The following is an 18,976-nucleotide window of genomic DNA, read 5'->3' as shown; positions in this document are numbered from 1 at the left end:
GACAGGCGAGCTGTATTCAAGAATTGATCTAGCAAATGTTTTATATGCTCTGGTTAGTAGTGTAGTGTTTTTGGAGAAGAAGCTACGCAAGATTAAGTTTACAACTCTTAAAGCCTTTTTTGCGATGTAGTTGCAGTGGGCTTTGGCACTTAGATCATTTGATATGAAAACTCCAAGGTCTTTAACAGGGTGGGGGTTAGGGTTAGGATTAGGTTTAGTTAGTTAGTATTACTATTATAGTTTGCAACAAAGCCAGATGTTTATAATTGGATTTGGCATTTTTATCAACCTATCAAGGTAGTACGTCTGTTCAGTCCAAATCCCATTGCAATACATTGGCTATATATGGACAGAATTGTTGCTGAGCAACAATTCTACTTCAGATGGTGCTTTTCCATATAGTTTCAGATCATCCTTGTAAAAGTATTCTAGCAGATGTTTTTCATGCTTGATAGCCATGGCCTGAGTTATTCAGTGGTGTTGACAGAGGAATTAGTGCAATAACAAACAGTAGCAGTGATGGAGAGTCTCCTTGAAAAACTTCTATCTTGATATTAATCTCTCCCAATCTATGACCTTTGACCAGCAACCGTGTTTTCCATTGTGCCACCCATCTTTGCACAAAGCTGTTTTACTGACTCCTGTTATTCTTCTACTACTATTATTAGCTATTGCTTATTATATACAGGGAATGTCACAAGAACTGAAATCCATTTTTAAACTAGCTTTTATCTCCATTCATTCTTACTGTGCTTTGCAAAGCGGCATGTAAACTTTAAAATGTATGAATAATCATAGCATATTTCCCAAGAGACTGGTTAGAATAGAATAGAATAGAATAGAATTTTTTATTGGCCAAGTGTGATTGGACACACAAGGAATTTGTCTTGGTGCATATGCTCTCAGTGTACATAAAAGAAAAGATACGTTCATCAAGGTACAACATTTACAACATTAGACGAGAAGATTGAAAAAGTCACAAATACACATATGGAAGTAAAGGGATCTAGAAGCTATATTATGATTCATGTTATGAACGAGGCAGAGCACACAACTTATAAGGCGTAGGAGGAGCTGTAAACCCAATTGCTGGTGTCAAGTCCAGGTCTTCTTTTGATATTCCAGGGGGTGGCTGGAAAGTGAATCTCTGCAGGAGGCTGGTAAAGAACAGAAAGAGCTCCATTTTGGCAAGGGTCTCACCTAAGCAGATTCTCCGACCTGGAACAATGAACAAAGACGTGGAAACTGGCTTCAGTGGTTCTTCGATAACATTTTGCACTTCTTCCCATGAAATGGTGGCTCAGAGATGACAAATCACATGCATGAAAACGAACTAATCCAAAATTTTACAATAGAGATTAATCGTATAGGAATAATGTAGTTCTTAAAAAATGAACCTCCGCTACGTTTCTTCTATACTGAATCCCTGAAAATAGCTTGAGCATCCTATTTAGTTTTTGCCACTTTTAGAATGTTGAGTGGATTATTCTGATGATTTCTTTACAAAAAATGTTGTTATTGAAACTCTCATTCACTGTATACAAATATGATAGAAGATGTTACCTGCAGAGAAAGGCATGAATGCATCCCTCTTCACAAAGTTTCCTTCAGAGTCAAGAAAATGCTCAGGATAGAATTCATGAGGTTTCTCCCACTGAGATTCATCATGGAGCACAGAAGTCAGCAAGGGAATGATGTGTGTGCCCTGCAGGTATTAATGAATTATTAAAGAATTAGCACTCCTCTTTGGTTTACTTGTTAATATGAAAACTTAAAAGCCATTACAAATTCACAAATTTCCCAATCTGATGGAAACGGAACGCCTTCCAGGTGAATTGTTACGACCAGTTAGATGTCTCTTTGAATAGCTTTGCAGAAACAGCCCAACAGTGGACCTGATAGCTAGGAGTCAGGTTTGGCGGATAGAAAATTTCTTTAGAGGGAGGAGAAATTGGGGGATTATCAATGTGTGCTCCGGAAGAGCTGCTCCTCCCTAAAAAATCCTACAGTTATTTAATGTCTTGGGGGCGATTATGGGTTGAGTAGCGTTGGAATCAAGGACTTATAACAGTGAGGGGTCTGAACTTGGTTGTTTTCTTGCAGACATTTCATTACCCTCATAGGTAACATCATCAGTGCTATTAAGGAGTGCTGTTTGCTGTCAGTTTGCAGTCAACTGACAGCAAACAGCATTACTTACTAGCACTAATGATATGACCTACTTAGGGTAATGAAATGTCTGCAAGAAAACAACCAAGCTCAGAGAGTACCAAGCACCCCTCATTTCAACCCTGAGCTAAATATTATCCTTTACTGGTATTTATAATAGTGCCCTAAATGACTTTGCAGCCTTGTTATGAACATTTGACTGGCCAAAGTGTCACCTTCCTAATCACTTTACAGTTTAATTGCCATACAACTTCAGAAAGATATTCTGAAGAGCAATGAGAATTAAAGAATCTCAAAAAGAATCTTTCTGAAATTAAGAAAACAAAAAAAAATTCTATCTGAATGGTTTTTAATTTAAAGGCAAAAAGCTCGAGAGGATTGTGATATTAGAAAGTCTCAAACAGTAAAGGATAGTGATTTTTAAAAATAGGGGTTTTTTTTCTTTGATGAAAGTGTCTTTGACATTAAATAAACTTAATTAGAGTAACATGGGAAGGCTGGCTATTTATATATGAGGACAATAATGGTGGATTTTACCAAACAAGACAATAAGAATACTATGAGCTAGACCAAGGGTCTCCAGCCTTGTCAACTTTAAGACTTGTGGACTTCTGCTCCCAGAATTCCTGAGCCAGCTTTGCTGGCTGAGGTATTCTGGGAGTTGAAGTTCACAAGTCTTAAAGTTGACAAGGTTGGAGACTCCTGAGCTAGACTGCTTGACTGTGATTATGGAAAGCTAGCTGAGACTAAAAAGTTTAAAATAGAGGTGGGGGGAACAGAATAAACAAGTCTACTTTATTCTCATCTTAGTAACTGTTAGACTTCCACTTTCTCATCATAGCAACTACAAGAAAAACTGCCAAACTGGGAGAAGGATCCTAGAACAAATTGCTGATAAGGGCATTTCAACATATTTATTTTCAAACAGAAACTGTTTGGAGAATTTGGTTAAAAAATGACTGCAACAGTTAAAAAAAGAAATGGAAGAAAGTTTTGCTGGGATTGAAAACAATCTGAACAACAACAACAACAACAACAAAGAAAATTAAGAAAATCTCCATCCTGGGTAATCCAAATGATGCTATGGCTGCCCTTTCTCAATTAAATTTCAGACATATAGAAATGTTGAACACTGATAATTTTTATGACATAGATATCAAAGATATCAAGAGGATGATCTGGTTGGACATAATAATTGAGAGGATATACACCAATGGTGAAGTCCAAATTTTTTAACTACCAGTTTTCTGGCCGTGGCTTGGTGGGTGTGGTGTGGCTTGGTGGCCGTGGCAGGCGAAAGGATACTGCAAAATCCCCATTCCCGCCCCACTCCAGGGAAAGGATACTGCAAAATACGCTCTCACAGAGAGGGTCTTCTCAGGGTGCCGTCCGCCAAGCAGTGTCGGCTGGCGGCCCCCAGGGGAAGGTCCTTCTCTGTGGGAGCACCTACTCTCTGGAACGAACTTCCCCCCGGTTTACGCCAATTGCCTGACCTTCGGACCTTCCGCCGGGAACTGAAAACTTATTTATTTATACAAGCAGGACTGGCCTGACTTTTTAAATTCTAAATTTAAATTTTAAACTTTTAATGGTAATTTTATTGGGTATTTTTATGGTCAAGCGACGGTTTTAATTTGGCCTTTTATTGAATAAGCTTTTTAATGGTTATTTTAATATGTATATTAATTGTTTTAAATGAAGGCTGTACACCGCCCTGAGTCCTTCGGGAGAAGGGCGGTATAGAAGTTTGATAAATAAATAAATAAATAAATAAAATCCCCATTCCATCCCCACTCCTGGGAGAAGGATATTGCAAAATCGCTATTCCCATCCCGCTCTAGGGCCAGTCAAGGGTGGTATTTGCTGGTTCTCCGAACTACTCAAAATTTCCGCTGCCAATTCTCCAGATCCTGTCAGAACCTGCTGGATTTCACCGCTGATATACACTAACCATCACTGAATGAACAAAGCACTTATATGAGATTAATCACCTTTGGAATGAAAAAGCCTTTGAAAGTTATATCCACTGTAGTTGCTCGCGGTAAATTTGCTGGAATAATATCAGCAAATCTTTGAGCTTCATGGATAACTGCATCAGTATAAGGCATCTTTGCTCGATGTTCAATCCTTGGCTGAGCAGACCCAATGATTTTTGAAATTTCTTCATAGACCTTATCTAGGAAAATAAAACAACTATAAGATGTTTGTTAATGTTTTAATTTTGTATTTTGTACCTTGGATCATTTGACTGTGAAAGATAAGTATCATGAAAAGTTCTAAAAAATGTGATGCCATCATCCAAGATTTTTTTTTAAAAAAATGGCCATGCTGCATAATATATTCTATATAAGGGAAACATTTTTGCTTGAATTTTGTTAAAATGCTGTTAATTTTGCCGTTGCTGCATATTCTCCAAATTTAAATTCCTAGTCAGATATTGTCAGAATTGTTTCTTTCTAGAAACAATTCTTTCTTCAAGTGTTGGGCAAAATTTATTTTTGCTGGTATGAGTATCTTATGGAAATACAATGATGTTGATACTCGAACAGGCCACCTCATGCTGTTCTCTAAGCATGGGGATTGGGGAATGGCACAATTGTCCTTGTGGCCTAGCACCTCAGGATTTGCTGTGTGGCATTTACCTTCATATGGTGGTGTTCCCCCCCACCCCCCCGTTGACAGGCTTCTGTGGCCTACCCAGGGCAGCTTGAGTTCCATGAATCCTTAATCCTTTATTCTTGAAGTAGCTCTTCTACAAACTCCCCAAATCATGCAAAAGCATGCCCTGTTCTCACCTGATTTCAGAGGCTCTGGAGGCTGTGCTAGAGCAGGTCCTTATTCTCACATGTCTCCACAGCCTCGAACACTTCTGTAAGAATGGAGCATGCTTTCAAGAATACTTTGCAGGTGTCAGTAAACGTTGGTATGACACCCAAAACCCCATGGCATATCACCTTTGACATGCATTGTCAGAGGTTCTCTCTCAATGGCCTAGCTAAATGAATGTTGCAGGTAACAAAGGATGTCCATAGACAACAAAGGAACTGGGGGAACAAATTCCACACCGTTCAACACATTACTCCTTGTTTGACAACAAATGGTTAGCCATGAAATTTTACTTTTTTAGATCACATGTTTTGTTGCATTATACTTAATTGTAGTGTAACTAATTTTAATTTAACAAAATATTTGAATATTGAAATCCAACCAAATAAAAAGTGCTTACTCTGAATGTCAGGATATTTCATCATTAGTAGTATTGCCCAGCGCAATGTGGTTGAAGTCGTCTCCATCCCAGCAGCAAATAGGTTATTCACAACAGCAGTTAGGTTTTCATTATGAAAATACCTTTCTGCTTTGTTTTTCTTCTCCTGCAATATATAAATAGACTATCTAAGCATATTCAGTATATTCACATCAACTAAGTAGCAGAAAGTTGGAGAACACTGAACAATAGAAGCATCTCCCAGAATTTGGATTTTAGTCTCCAGCTTTCTAAATCAATAAAAGGGATTGTGGGAATTGTGGTTCTAAGCACCATACAGTACTGAGCTCCCTATAATTTGCGATTAAGACATTCATAGAAATGGAAATAATGAGCATGAAATTCTATAAAAAGTCTTCTATAAATTCATATTTTCATAAAATCATAGGGTTGGAAAGGACCTTAAAGGTCTTCTAGTACAATCCCTAAGGAGGAATCTTCATTTTCTTCCTTCTTTTTCCTGAAAATCCCAAGACTAGTTTACAAAGGTAAATCAGTGAGTTTTTGCTTTCAATCCAGTTATCTAAAAATAAATAAGCAAAGAGGACAAGCAACCAGCATCCACTTCATTCCTAAGAACTGGACATATTAGAATGGCAAGGTTCTAAGATGGAAACTCTTCCAGTCAATTGACAGAATAATTACTGATGCTGACATCTGAGAAATGACTAAAGAAAGCATGTTTCATCAGAGAGGCCAAGGAAGATATCTCCTTCTTTCCTTTCCCTATGCTTTGAAGTCTCAGAAACTCAGTAACTAAATAAATGAAATACTCCCAGAGAGGGAACATATCTCTGATAAGCATTGGGAGTGGGGAGAATCTCTGCGTCAAACATGAAAAACAAGCCAAATGTTCAGCAATGTTTTCAAAAGATATCCCCCCCACACCAATTGAGTTCCTACATGATCAGAAATCATTATTTCATAATTGCCTGGCATTGTATCTGTGCCTAAACAGGGCTTTCATTAAGTAAGACCTTTACAACTACTTGTTGCTTTCCTAAAGATGTCTTGAAAAAAAGACATGATTTGGGAGGTAATTATTTTTAAAACAGATCTCATTTTCATTGTATCTCAGTCACGATATAGCAACAGACAGCACAATTCAGATGATTGTGCCAAATTTAAATATATTATTATTATTATTATTATTATTATTATTATTATTATTATTATTATTATTATTATTCATTAAAAATGAAATATTCAACTGAACCTTTAAAAATATATCACAAATACCATTGACTGGCTCTGATGGCTGATACAGGTTGCTGCCAGCATCCTAAGTATCAACCAAGTATCTTCTTAAAATGTATATTGTTATATACATTTCATGTATATACATGTCATATATAGTGAATAGCACAGTCTTTTGCAGTTCCACTGGTGCTATTGCAGGAAGCTGCAATTTCTTGATGTACTTTGTAAAATTCTTGGACATGGCACCAAGTTCCCCCATGACAATGGGTATCACTGTCATATGTTTCATCCACAATCATGTATTATTAGGAGGAGGAGGAGGAAGAGGAAGAGGAGCAACAGCAGCAGACAACAGATTTGTTTAGATGGGCTTCATTTAAATTGAGGAAATTAATACTTTAAACAAATGTTTTGCAACAGATTTATTTATTTATTTATTTATTTATTTCTTTTTCAAATTTATATACCGCCCTATCTCCCTAAGGACTCAGGGCGGTTCACAGGCAGTTAAAATACATATAAATACAAATTAAAAAACAACAATTAAAAAACTTATTCTATTGCCTAATTTAAAAACAATATAAATAATAAAAAACCCCTTAAAACCAATAACTTTAAAATCTAATCCAGTCCCGCGCAGATGAATAAGTGCGTTTAAGCTCACAAAGGTCTGGAGGTCCGGAAGTTGACGAAGTCCTGGGGAGTTCGTTCCAGAGGTGAGCCCCACAGAGAAGGCCCTTCCCCTGGGTGTCGCCAGACGGCACTGCCTAGCTGACGGCACCCTGAGGAGTCCCTCTCTGTGGGAGCGCACGGGTCGGTGAGAGGTATTTGGAAGCAGTAGGCGGTCCCGTAAATAGCCCGGCCCTATGCCATGGAGCGCTTTAAAGATTGTCACCAACACCTTGAAGCGCACCCGGAAGGCCACAGGTAGCCAGTGCAGTCTGCGCAGGATAGGTGTAACACGGGAGCCCCGAGGGGCTCCCTCTATCACCCGCAACTGAAGCCTCCGGATGCCCCTCAAGGGGAGCCCCATGTAGAGAGCATTGCAGTAATCCAGGCGAGACGTCACGAGGGCGTGAGTGACCGTGCATAAGGCATCCCGGTCTAGAAAGGGGCACAACTGGCGCACCAGGCGAACCTGGTGAAAAGCTCTCCTGGAGACGGCCACAAATGGTCTTCAAAAGACAGCCGCTCATCCAGGAGAACGCCCAGATTGCGCACCTCTCCATCGGGCCAATGACTCGCCCCAACAGTCAGCCGAGGACTCAGCTGACTGTACCGGGATGCCGCATCCACAGCCACTCAGTCTTGGAGGGATTGAGCTTGAGCCTGTTTCTCCCCATCCAGACCAGACGGCCTCCAAACACCGGGACAGCACTTCGATAGCTTCATTGGGGTGGCCCGTGGAAAAGTACAGCTGGGTGTCATCAGCGTACAGCTGGTACCTCACACAAGCCACTGATGATCTCACCCAGCGGCTTCATATAGATGTTGAACAGAAGGGCGAGAATCGACCCCGCGGCACCCCACAAGTGAGGCGCCTCGGGCCGACCTCTGCCCCTGTCAACACTGTCATGCATCGTCGGAGAGATAGGAGGAGAACCACCGATAAACGGTGCCTCCCACTCCCAATCCCCCCAACCGGCGCAGCAAGATACCATGGTCGATGGTATCGAAAGCCGCTGAGAGGTCTAATATGATGATTTATACTACATGTAGCACTTTAATATAACCCTCAAAATGTACTATTTGGGACATTTTTTCAGGAAAGTCCCTTGTTCAGTTTAGAAGTTTCAATTGTCAGTTAAAAATGAGTTTTTATTTCCTGCTTTAAAGTTATAAATATGATATGAAAAATACATTTGGAATTAACAATAAAGAAGAATATCTGTAGCTTCAATTGAGGGGTCCTTGGTGCTCTTTGAGATTGGTTGTTTTCCTTGCAGAAGTTTCATTATCCAAACTAGGTAACATAATCAGTGCTAATTATCTAGTTATCAAGTTTAGTGATGAAAAATCTGCAAGAAAACAACCAAGCTCAGAGAGTACCAAGGACCACCACCACCCCTTGGAATTCCTGGCATAAAACACTTCCTTACCTCTGCCTGTCGGACAAGAAATGAATCAATAAAGCTCCTCTGGTCATTTTCATCCAGAGCTTTGAGGTGTTCTATGAAAGTGGTCTTTATGAAACCAAACAATTCCTTTTTGTTATTCAGAAGTATGTTACGAGCACCAAAAAGAAAGCCAAACAGGGGGAACATGTTATAGAACTGAAAAATACAAAAAGGATAAAAAGAGTCATGAAGAAACCTGAATAATTTTCATGTGGACCATATAGGCATTTTTACTAAAATGATTCACATTTCATAGGGGATGCGGTGGCTTAGTGGCTAAGACACTGAGCTTGTTGATTGAAAGGTCGGCAGTTCAGTGGTTCAAATTCCTAGTGCTGCTGTGTAACAGGGTGAGCTCCCGTTACTTGTCCCAGCTTCTGCCAACCTAGCAGTTTTGCAAGCATGTAAAAATGCATATAGAAAAAATAGGGACCACCTTTGGTGGGAAGGTAACAGCGTTCCGTGTGCCTTTGGCGTTTAGTCATGCAGGCCACATGACCATGGAGACGTCTTCGGACAGCGCTGGCTCTTCGGTTTTGAAATGGAGATGAGCACTGCCCCCTAGAGTCAGGAATGACTAGCACATATGTACGAGATAAACCTTTATCTTACCTTTTATTCGTATTTCATAGGGGGAAATAGTTGCATATAGTATATAAGACATCAGGGCTTTTTCTGTCATAGTGCCCCTTAAAACACATGGAATATTTATTATAAATCCCATACTACATTAAAAATAACATAGTGAACATACAAAGAACTCCTTTTAAAATTGAAAAATAATTTACCAAGATAGGAGGGGTTCCTGCAAGCCGGACATTTTCATTAACTAACTTTATTAGTCTTTGAAATGTGGGGTCTTCATACTGATATCGCTTGCCGAGTATAATGGACACTATGATATTGCCAACAGCAGAATTCATAATTGCTGTATTCTCAAAGGGTTGTCCTATATAGCAAATATTAAAATTAAACAAAGTTATTAAAATTAATGTTCAGCTATGAAAGAACATCAGCTTTAAAAGACTCTTCAATGCCAAAGTTTTCCCACCTTAGGCACAGTACATTTCTCTAAGAAACTGATAGCCAGAGCTGGAGAACATGGAGATATTGGGCAAAGGAATATTAAATAGGATTTGAGGAACTTCATTGGTACTGTAGCTCTAGAGGCAGACTGTTAACTTTTCTGCAATAAATCTCTGAATGTCTAGCTGCAGGTGAATCATCAGAAGGAAACATCAACTCACCTTCATAAGACTCAAATGCCTTTATCAGGACCCTGCACTCTTCAATTATTTTATCCTCTATAGTCCTCTTGCCCATTCCATAGTCCCGTAGTGCAGATAAGATAAAGCGGCGCATCATTTTCCAATTCTCCCCATGAGAAAAAAGGATACCTAAAGAGAAAGTACAAAACTGAAAGACATATTTGCGCTACTGAAAATTTCTGCCCTTATAATGAAGAGAATGTTTATGGGAGTTGTTTTTGCATAGTTCAGAGTCAGAAAGATAGTGTGGGAAATGCATATGAAGTTTCACGTAAAGCTTTTCTGTAACTCAGAAAATTACAAACAGTCCCTTATTTACAAAGGGACTGTTTTTCCAACCATCCAGTGTGGAAACCAAATTGTCCAAGGTGTTCTGACCCATCCTTAGGAGAAATAAGAAACAGACTCCTTGTCCAGAAAAATCCCTCTTTATTTAGCTCCTGTGAATTAATGGCATTCACACACTGAAAAGTCCAGGCAATAATCCTTCAAAGAGTTAACTGCCATAACAGACCTTATCAGTTCCTTGAGATAATTGCCAGGCTGGGAGCTTCCAGCTGCAAAGCTTTAAATTATGTTCTGGCAAGCAGTCTCTGAGGCACGAACCACAATGAGCAAATATTCCGAAATCTGAACAGTTGTCTCCTGCAACCACCCCTTCTCTTTCCTTCTATTTATTCCCCAACCAAGGAGGGACCATTCAGCATCCACGTGTGCCTTTCTTCCTGAGTTGATTCCTTGTCCACAGTTGTTCTCCTCTCCTAACAGCTCTGTGTATACGCGCATCTGGAACAAGCCCCAGCTGTTCTTCCTCCCCACTTCTCTCCGCCTCTGAAGGCAGCTGCCTCTCCGGTGGCTGGGAAATCTCAGACGGCCCTGGCTCTACCTCTGCTTCTGATGCAGAGCATCCATCAGAGCCGTCCCCAGACTCCAGAACTGGCCCATGTTCCTCCCCAACCTCCTCATCATCCGAGTCTGCTACCAGCTGGCGGGCCACAACACAAGGGCGGTTGGAAAAAATCAGGAAAAGTATAGGTTAAAGCTTTGCAGAATTGACTTCAATTCTCTTTTTCTCCTTTTCAGTTTATCTTAGGGCAGTCAGGCTCTTAGTTTCTATCTTGTCTCCTATGTTCTCCAACACAAACCTCCTATGCCATCTCCATACTAACTTTTTTTATTTTCCACAGCTCTGGACAGATATTGACAAGGTATACTGCCTGATACATAGACTAAGAAAAGCTTACCAAAGCCTTCATTTATTTCATCAGAAAGCTGGATATTTGGCCTCTCTGCAAATGCATCAGCGTGATTCACAAGAGCTTCCTTCACTGTTTTGTATCCAGCCAATACCACTATTTTCTGGAATCCCAGTTGAATCCTGAAGACTGGGCCATATACTTTTGACAACTAGAATTGAACACAAGGAGGAAAAAAGAGAAGATCACCATGAAAACCCCTTTATGCAAAGTAACAGACATCAGATGCAAATCATGTTTCACAGATATAAGCATAAAATCATGCTTTTTTTTAATTGTTTGAAAGCATCTTGTGTGCATGGCCACCAAGAGGATTATTAAGTGCTGGAACAAGACTAATATGGGCCCCCTCACCTACACATGGACACATAAATCAATAATGTCATAATTGTACGTTTATTAATTACATTCAAACTTACTTGCAAATATATTAAAAAGAGGACAGGTACTTCTGTAAAAGATAATAAAAACAATAATACACAATAACAATAATACTAAACAATATTGTTTAGTATATAAACAATAATGAAACAATATACATAAGCATTGAATGTAATACTAGATTGATTACAAGCTCATTAACAGTTATAGTTGAGATATAATGGCATTTATATTCTGCTTAACAAAGGTGCTTTCCTAGCTTGTTTCCTGGCAAAATTGTGAATCACATCATCAAAATCAATTTTTTTTTGCAAGATCAGACTCAATACTGAGTCTTGCCAAATCTACCAGTTGCCCCTGTGACATAGTCAATCTTAGATAATTTTTTATCAGCTTTAGTTTGCTGAATGAGCGCTCTGCAGAGGCAACAGTGGCAGGAATTCATCCCAACATGGGATGAATCTGGCATGGAATCAAATGACAGCAAAATACTTTGCAGTTTTCCTGTCCTCCAACATGTGTTGCTTTACAAGTGAGGAACATTCAGCAATTAACTTGTTTTGGGAATTGGCACTGAGATAATGTACTTGAAGTCATTCTCCCTTTTCTTGTGACTCTTTAACTTGCAACGTATCTTCTTTTAGAATTGAATCCCAATGAGACAACTCTATGACTCCCAGAAAATTTCCATTGTCTTTTTCACCAATCCACTGGGAACTGCCATGCAAAGCAAGCTCCCGTTCACCAAGGAATAGTATAAACTTCAATTATACAAAGTGTACAAAGCCCTACAAAGGGACTTTGACCATGAGTCAGAATGGTCGCGCATTTGGCAACTCCAAATCTCAACTAAAAAATGCTCTGTCCTACACATTGGCAATAAAAATCAGAACACCAAATACAAGTTGGGCAGAAATGACCTTGTAGACAACCCTCATTCTGTCAAGGACCTAGGAGTATTCATCTCAAACAATATAAGCCTCAGAGCTCACTGTAACAGCATTGCCAAAAAGGCATTAATAATTGTTAACCTAATTTTGTGAAGCTTCTTCTCCGGTAACATTGTATTGCTGACTAGGGCATACAAAACTTTTGCCAGGCCAATTCTTGAATACAGCTCGTCTGCCTGGAATCCACACTGTATATCAGACAACACTATTGAGCGGGTCCAGAGGTATTTCACAAAAAGAGTACTCCATTCCTCTGTTCTCAATAGAATCCCTTATACCACCAGGCTTGAAATTTTGGGCTTGGACAATCTGGAACTGCGTCACCTGTGGTCTGATCTAAGCATAGTACACAAAATTGTTTGCTACAAGATCTTACCTGTCAATGACTTCTTCAGCTTCAACCTCACAGGCAAACAATCGATGCAAACTCAAAGTAAACCGCTCCAAACTCAATTGCAGAAAATATGACTTTAGCAACAGAGTGGTCAACGCCTGGAATGCTCTACCCAACTCCATTGTTACATCCTCAAACCCTCACAGCTTCAACCTTAAGCTGTCTACTGTGGATCTCACCCCATTCCTAAGAGGTCTGTAAAGGGGGGGATGCAAAAGCGCACCAGCGTGCCTACCATCCCTGTCCTACTGTCCCCATTTATTGATATTCATTTCCTTCGTTCATGTCCATGTTCATATTCATACCTGCTATCTTGTACATGTTTGACAAACTAATAAATAAATAAATAAATAAATAAATAAATAAATAAATAAATAAATGATTCATTTCATAATGTTGTACCACTTGACAGATTCTGTTTCACTTGATGCCTCCAATAGACTGTCAATGCCCTTGCCAGATGACAGCAGTCTTTCTAGCTCTTGCCAAGCCAGATAGCACTGCCTATGACTATTGCTTCTCTCATGTTCTGGGATGCGAATACATAATTTTTGCCACTTTTTAGTTGCTGACCATCCTTTTGTTGATGCAACCATAGATGCAACGATGCTGAGCTAATGCTGCAACAAATCTTGTTCCAAAATAATCGACAATGAAAGCAAAATAATGCTTGCTTAACTTTACTCCAGACAAGCCAATCTCGCTCGTGTTTTTCACCATTTAAACTTCAGAATCTTAGAATACTTTCGGGGAAAAACTGGTTATCTATATCTTTGGGAAATGTTTTAGGAAAGCCAGTATGATCTTTAATAACATAGTTTTCTATATCCAATTGAGAATTGATATCCAATATCAATTCCAGTATTTGACTTATTCTTCTCTTCACTATGTCTGCCATGCCCAGATTCTGTAGACAGTGAAGTATTCTCCTCACTAACATTTATTTTATTTTATTTATTTATTTTGTCATAACAATATATGTAGGTATCATACAAAAGATTATATAATATATAAACACATATATGGGTAAATATAAGGAGGTATAAGCATATATGTATATAGGAAGAAGAAGAAAAAAACAATAGGACAGGAATGGTAGGCACGTTTGTGCGCTTATGAAAACATTCAATTGTTTCTCTAAATCTAAATCTTGAAAATTTACTTGTATTTTCTTGAAAATACAAACTGGCCTTGTAAGATTGCGACCTTTGTTTCAGTTCTGCATTTGTCTCACATTGTTCTGAATTTAAAGTTTCATTTTGGTTAGTTTTGCTTGTTTTGCATTTAACGCCAAATTGAAAAGGCGTTTGTCACCCCTTTTTATTAATCTCATCATGATTCTGTTTTTCCTTGCATTTTGAGCTCCAGATTTTGTGATGACATTTCATAGCCATCCATAAACTGAAATGAAATATAAAATATATTCATAAGCGAAATGAAATTAAACTTGCAAACTTAAATAAATAAGAAATGAAATTAAAATTCAATAAATTACATAAATAACTGTTCACTGAGTTTCAGATTAATAAAGGTTATGTCAAACAAGGCCGCAAGGCGGCTTTGCTATACACACAAAATGCAGAGTATGAAGTATATATCCAATATTGTTTTTCTTTTTTAAAAATTGGTTTTGTAAAAAAATTTCTAAAATTTCCCTTCATGGGCCCTCTTTGAACTCCATGAACAATGTACCGGCTGCACCCACCTCTCCTCAGGCCTGCTTATTTGCTACACTTGCTGTTCAGGGACCAGAAACCAAAGATCTGCTGGAACAAAGTAAAATCCAACATTTATTACAGGACAAATTCATATAAATAACTTCCATCTGGATAAATTATTAGAGCTTTGTATTGCACAAAACTGTGTGGTTTAAAACACACTTCTCATAAATTTTCTATTATTATGTGCATGGATTTACAAATTATCAGTGGAAGGCATTATTTTCAATGTCTGCCCTTGTGGTTTCAAATGACAGACAGGTAGAAATTAACGGGGGGAATCAATATCTAACTAACCTGTGATAAAAATTCTATTCATATGTCAATACAGCATTTGGAAATTATATCAAGTTTTCATATTCAGTTATAAATACATTTTAGTTTAAGCAAGGGCTTCAGCTCATTCCACTTTGCATTAATGCTTCCAAAATTCAGAAAATTAAAGATTTTAATACATTGTGTAGTATATATTGACTTTAGGCAGACATATGTATTCTGATGGATTTACAAGTCAAGTTCATATTGCTCTATCAGATATTCAAGAAATGCAACTTTCCAGTACAGTTGATAGTGAAATTTCTGATGAAATTTTGCCTGATAATTTCAGAATCCATCCACAAATACTTGCAACATTTTGATTATTATTGTATATATGGTATATCTAACAAGTGTAAATATTCAGTGACCTTTGGACACTTTCAAATAAAACTGAGTTATTGTGGTGTTGCAATGTTTAGCCTGTTGGTGTTATCAGTGGCTACAGATGTGAATAATAAATGAAAGCATCCTTATAGATTATGAGCTGGGTTATTCTAAGAATTCCATGGAACCAGGCAGGAAAAGGACTTACTATTGACATGAAATTTGGATGGAATATTTGTTTATACAAGTAGCCCTTTAGATATGACCAGAATGGAGCCTGCCCATTAAAGTTGCAGTTGGTGCCAGATTCTTTCTGATCTTATGTAACCAGATATTTCTAAGTTCTTAATTGCCAATGACAGAAATTGAGAAGTTTATATAAAATGAATTTAGTAGCAAGAACATTCAATTCTCAATAGAATAGAATAGAATTTTTAATTGGCCAAGTGTGATTGGGCACACAAGGAATTTGTCTTGGTGCATATGCTCTCAGTGTACATAAAAGAAAAGATACGTTCATCAAGAATCATAAGGTACAACACTTAATGATAGTTATAGGGTACAAATAAGCAATCAAATCATATTAGGAAACAGTCAATATAAATCATAAGGATACCAGCAACAAAGTTACAATCATACAGTCATAAGTGGGAGGAGATGAGTAATGGGAACAATGAGAAGATTAATAGTAGTGCAGACCCAGTAAATAGTTTGACAGTGTTGAGGGAATTATTTGTTTAGAAGAGTGATGGTGTTCAGAAAAAAACTGTTCTTGTGTCTAGTTGTTCTGCTGTGCAGTGCTCTATAGGGTCATTTTGAGGGAAGGAGTTGAAACAGTTTATGTCCAGGATGTGAGGGGTCTGTAAATATTTTGTGGACAAGTTGTATCTTTCCTACAAAATGCAATTAATCAATATTTTGAAGCAGTTGTTGATCAGTAATCAACTGTTTACTTTTTTCCCCAGAACAATGTTTCCTCTTAAGGATGTATAAGATTGCAAATTGAAACTAGGACAAACAATGCCATGTATTTGAAAATGCCTGTTTTGTTTTGTTCATAAACTTTTCCATCCAGAGATTGTTTGTTGTAAACTGAAAGAGCTATATGTATTTGAGAGTGCTGTGGATTCAGTTTAGTCCTTTGTAGACTACTATAGCTGACTTGAAAATATTTATTTATTTATTTATTTATTTATTTATGATTGATTGATTGATTGATTGATTGCAATTGGGGCAATAAAAATCCAAATTAGTTAATTTCTGTATCTCTTTGCTTTCATCTAATGGTTTTAGTGGTGGGATTCAAATTTTTTTACTATCGGTTCTATGGGTGTGGCTTGGTGGGTGTGGCAGGGGAAGGATACTGTAAAATCTCCATTTCCTACCCACTCCAGGGCAGAGATGAGTTTCAGCAAGTTCTGACCAGTTCTGGAGAACTGGTAGTGGAAATTTTGAGTAGTTTGGAGAACCAATAGTAAAAATTCTGACTGGCCCCGCCCCCATCTATTCTCTGCCTCTCGAGTCCCAGCTGATCAGGAGGAAATGGGGACTTTGCAGTAACCTTCCCCTGGATTGGGGAGGGAATGGAGATTTTACAGTATTTTTCCCCTGCCACACCAACTATGCCATGCCCACCAAGCCATGTCATACCCACCAAGCCACACCCACAGAACCAGTTGTAAAAAAAAATTGAAACCCACCACTGCTCCAGGGGAAGGTTACTGCAAAATCCCCATTGCCTCCTGATCAGCTGGGACTCGGGAGGCAGAGAATAGATGGGAGTGGGACCAGTCAGAGATGGTATTTACTGGTTCTCCAAACTACTCAAAAGTTCTGTAACCAGTTCTCCAGAACTGGTCAGAGCCTGCTGAATACTTCTGTTTCTATCCCAAATCATAAGAAGGTGAAATGAGACAATATATCAGTGTCGGTTAGAATTCTCGTAATTCTAGTAAGCATATCTGATTTTCAAAATGACCTTCCGTTTAGGTAGATAAGGTAGCAAATTATCTTATTAAGATAGTGGGAGAGAGAGGGACTGGAATAATGTGATCTTTCACTGCCTGAGAGAATCATTATTCTTGGTGCTCTTCCAGAAACTGAGATATCAGCACAAACCCAAATGCATCGGCAGTCATCATGGTTAACATTCCAACTTTTAGTCTGAAAGAAAATTTTCCACATGGCCCATAATGGGAAGTGCAAAAAGCCATTCCCTTCCTTACCAATGAAGTACAATAAGTACAATTACTTATTTAATTGTGCCATTCCATTGTAAGGGAAACATCATTCTAGGGTGGACTCAAAGGAGAAAATGCTCTTTGTCATGTTCCATCAACATCTTCCTGATTCAGATACTTTACTAAATCAGCAATCCAAGGATAAAATAAAGAACTATAAAGAGTCTGTGTTTATTTCAAACATTTAACAGGCACAATTTATAACCAACAAACGGATCGATCATCAGCGCAGAGCAGCATTGTGCTCCACCATCTCCATAACATCTCAATACCTTACACCTTCCTGAGTTTATTGAACTTTTAACAGACATGATGAAACCTTCCAGTCAAATTGCCATGGAAAAGTCTTTTGTTAATAATCAACATGTGGAAAAAAGAAGAATGTTGACTATTTGTTGCTGCATTTGTTCATTTCTAATGGCCATGAATATATTTTAATGTGTTTCCTACCCATTTCCTTCCAGAGATCTCTGCTTCCAAATCATAGTATTCCTAATGTAGGAACCAAGTACATTTTAATACATTGAAAGGCAGTGGAGCAACTTTATTCTACCACTTCTTGAAATTCACAAACATTGACATATTAATTAATTAAATTAATCAAATTAATTAAACATATTAATTAATTAAAGATATTAATCCCATCTACCCCTTAAAAAAACAACCAAAAACCTCTCTCAATTTATCGGTCCGTTGATAGGATTATGTCCACAAAAGGGATAACTAAGCTTGTCAAGATCTTGTAATTCTATGCATAATACAGTATAGCACGGTTACAATCACTATTAAACAATAACATAAATCAGAATATCTCTAAAATCTTTTGACCCAATTTTGTCTTGTCGGTTTACTTGTTTTCAGTCATAATTTCAGCACATTACCTTTAGCATTGTTCTGTGTGGTCTTTTCATATCCATAATGTGGAGATTTCCAAGAAAGGGTAAAATTCTGGGTCTTGGTGGGAGATTTTGGGAGTTGTTATTCCAGGCACTGTTCGTTTTCAAAAGGAATACAGTCAGAAGAATAAAGAAGAGTGATATAGAAATAAGTTGAGTCCAATCCATTTTCTTTCAGTAAATACTTTCTGTAGTATTTAAAATGGAAAATGCAATACAATTTGATCAAATATAGTTCCTGTGCAATAGAATGCCTGCACAAATACCTAAAACTGTTGCAGTACTATGGAGATACTATAAATGCGTTTCCAGTGAATCATTATCTTTTCTGTTTGATGTAGTTTGTTTTCCTTTATTTGCATGGGGTTACTTTGTAAATGAAATGGATGATATCTTAATCTCCAAAAGAAAAAGTTTGCCTAGTCATTTGGGCCATAAGTAAACCAATGATGATTGGGGACAATATTTATTTGCTGAGTA

General features: G+C 38.0%; 1 protein-coding gene across 1 annotated transcript; it reads right to left on the bottom strand.

The window, feature by feature from the left end:
• Positions 1–654: 654 nt before the first annotated feature.
• On the bottom strand, positions 655–18,664 carry LOC131198442 (cytochrome P450 2K6-like). Its single transcript, XM_058183094.1, has 9 exons — positions 18,482–18,664; positions 11,264–11,426; positions 9,999–10,148; positions 9,540–9,700; positions 8,734–8,907; positions 5,396–5,540; positions 4,161–4,345; positions 1,564–1,705; positions 655–1,218 (listed from the first exon to the last, which is right to left on the bottom strand). The coding sequence occupies exons 1-9, from the start codon at positions 18,662–18,664 to the stop codon at positions 1,031–1,033; spliced, it is 1,491 nt and encodes a 496-aa protein (XP_058039077.1). The 3' UTR covers positions 655–1,030.
• Positions 18,665–18,976: the final 312 nt, after the last annotated feature.

The sequence above is a fragment of the Ahaetulla prasina genome, chromosome 1 (genome assembly GCF_028640845.1).
Source record: "Ahaetulla prasina isolate Xishuangbanna chromosome 1, ASM2864084v1, whole genome shotgun sequence".
Classification (NCBI taxonomy): domain Eukaryota; kingdom Metazoa; phylum Chordata; class Lepidosauria; order Squamata; family Colubridae; genus Ahaetulla; species Ahaetulla prasina.
The sequence above is the reverse complement of the archived record's forward strand: the minus strand, read 5'-3'. Positions and strand labels throughout refer to the sequence as shown.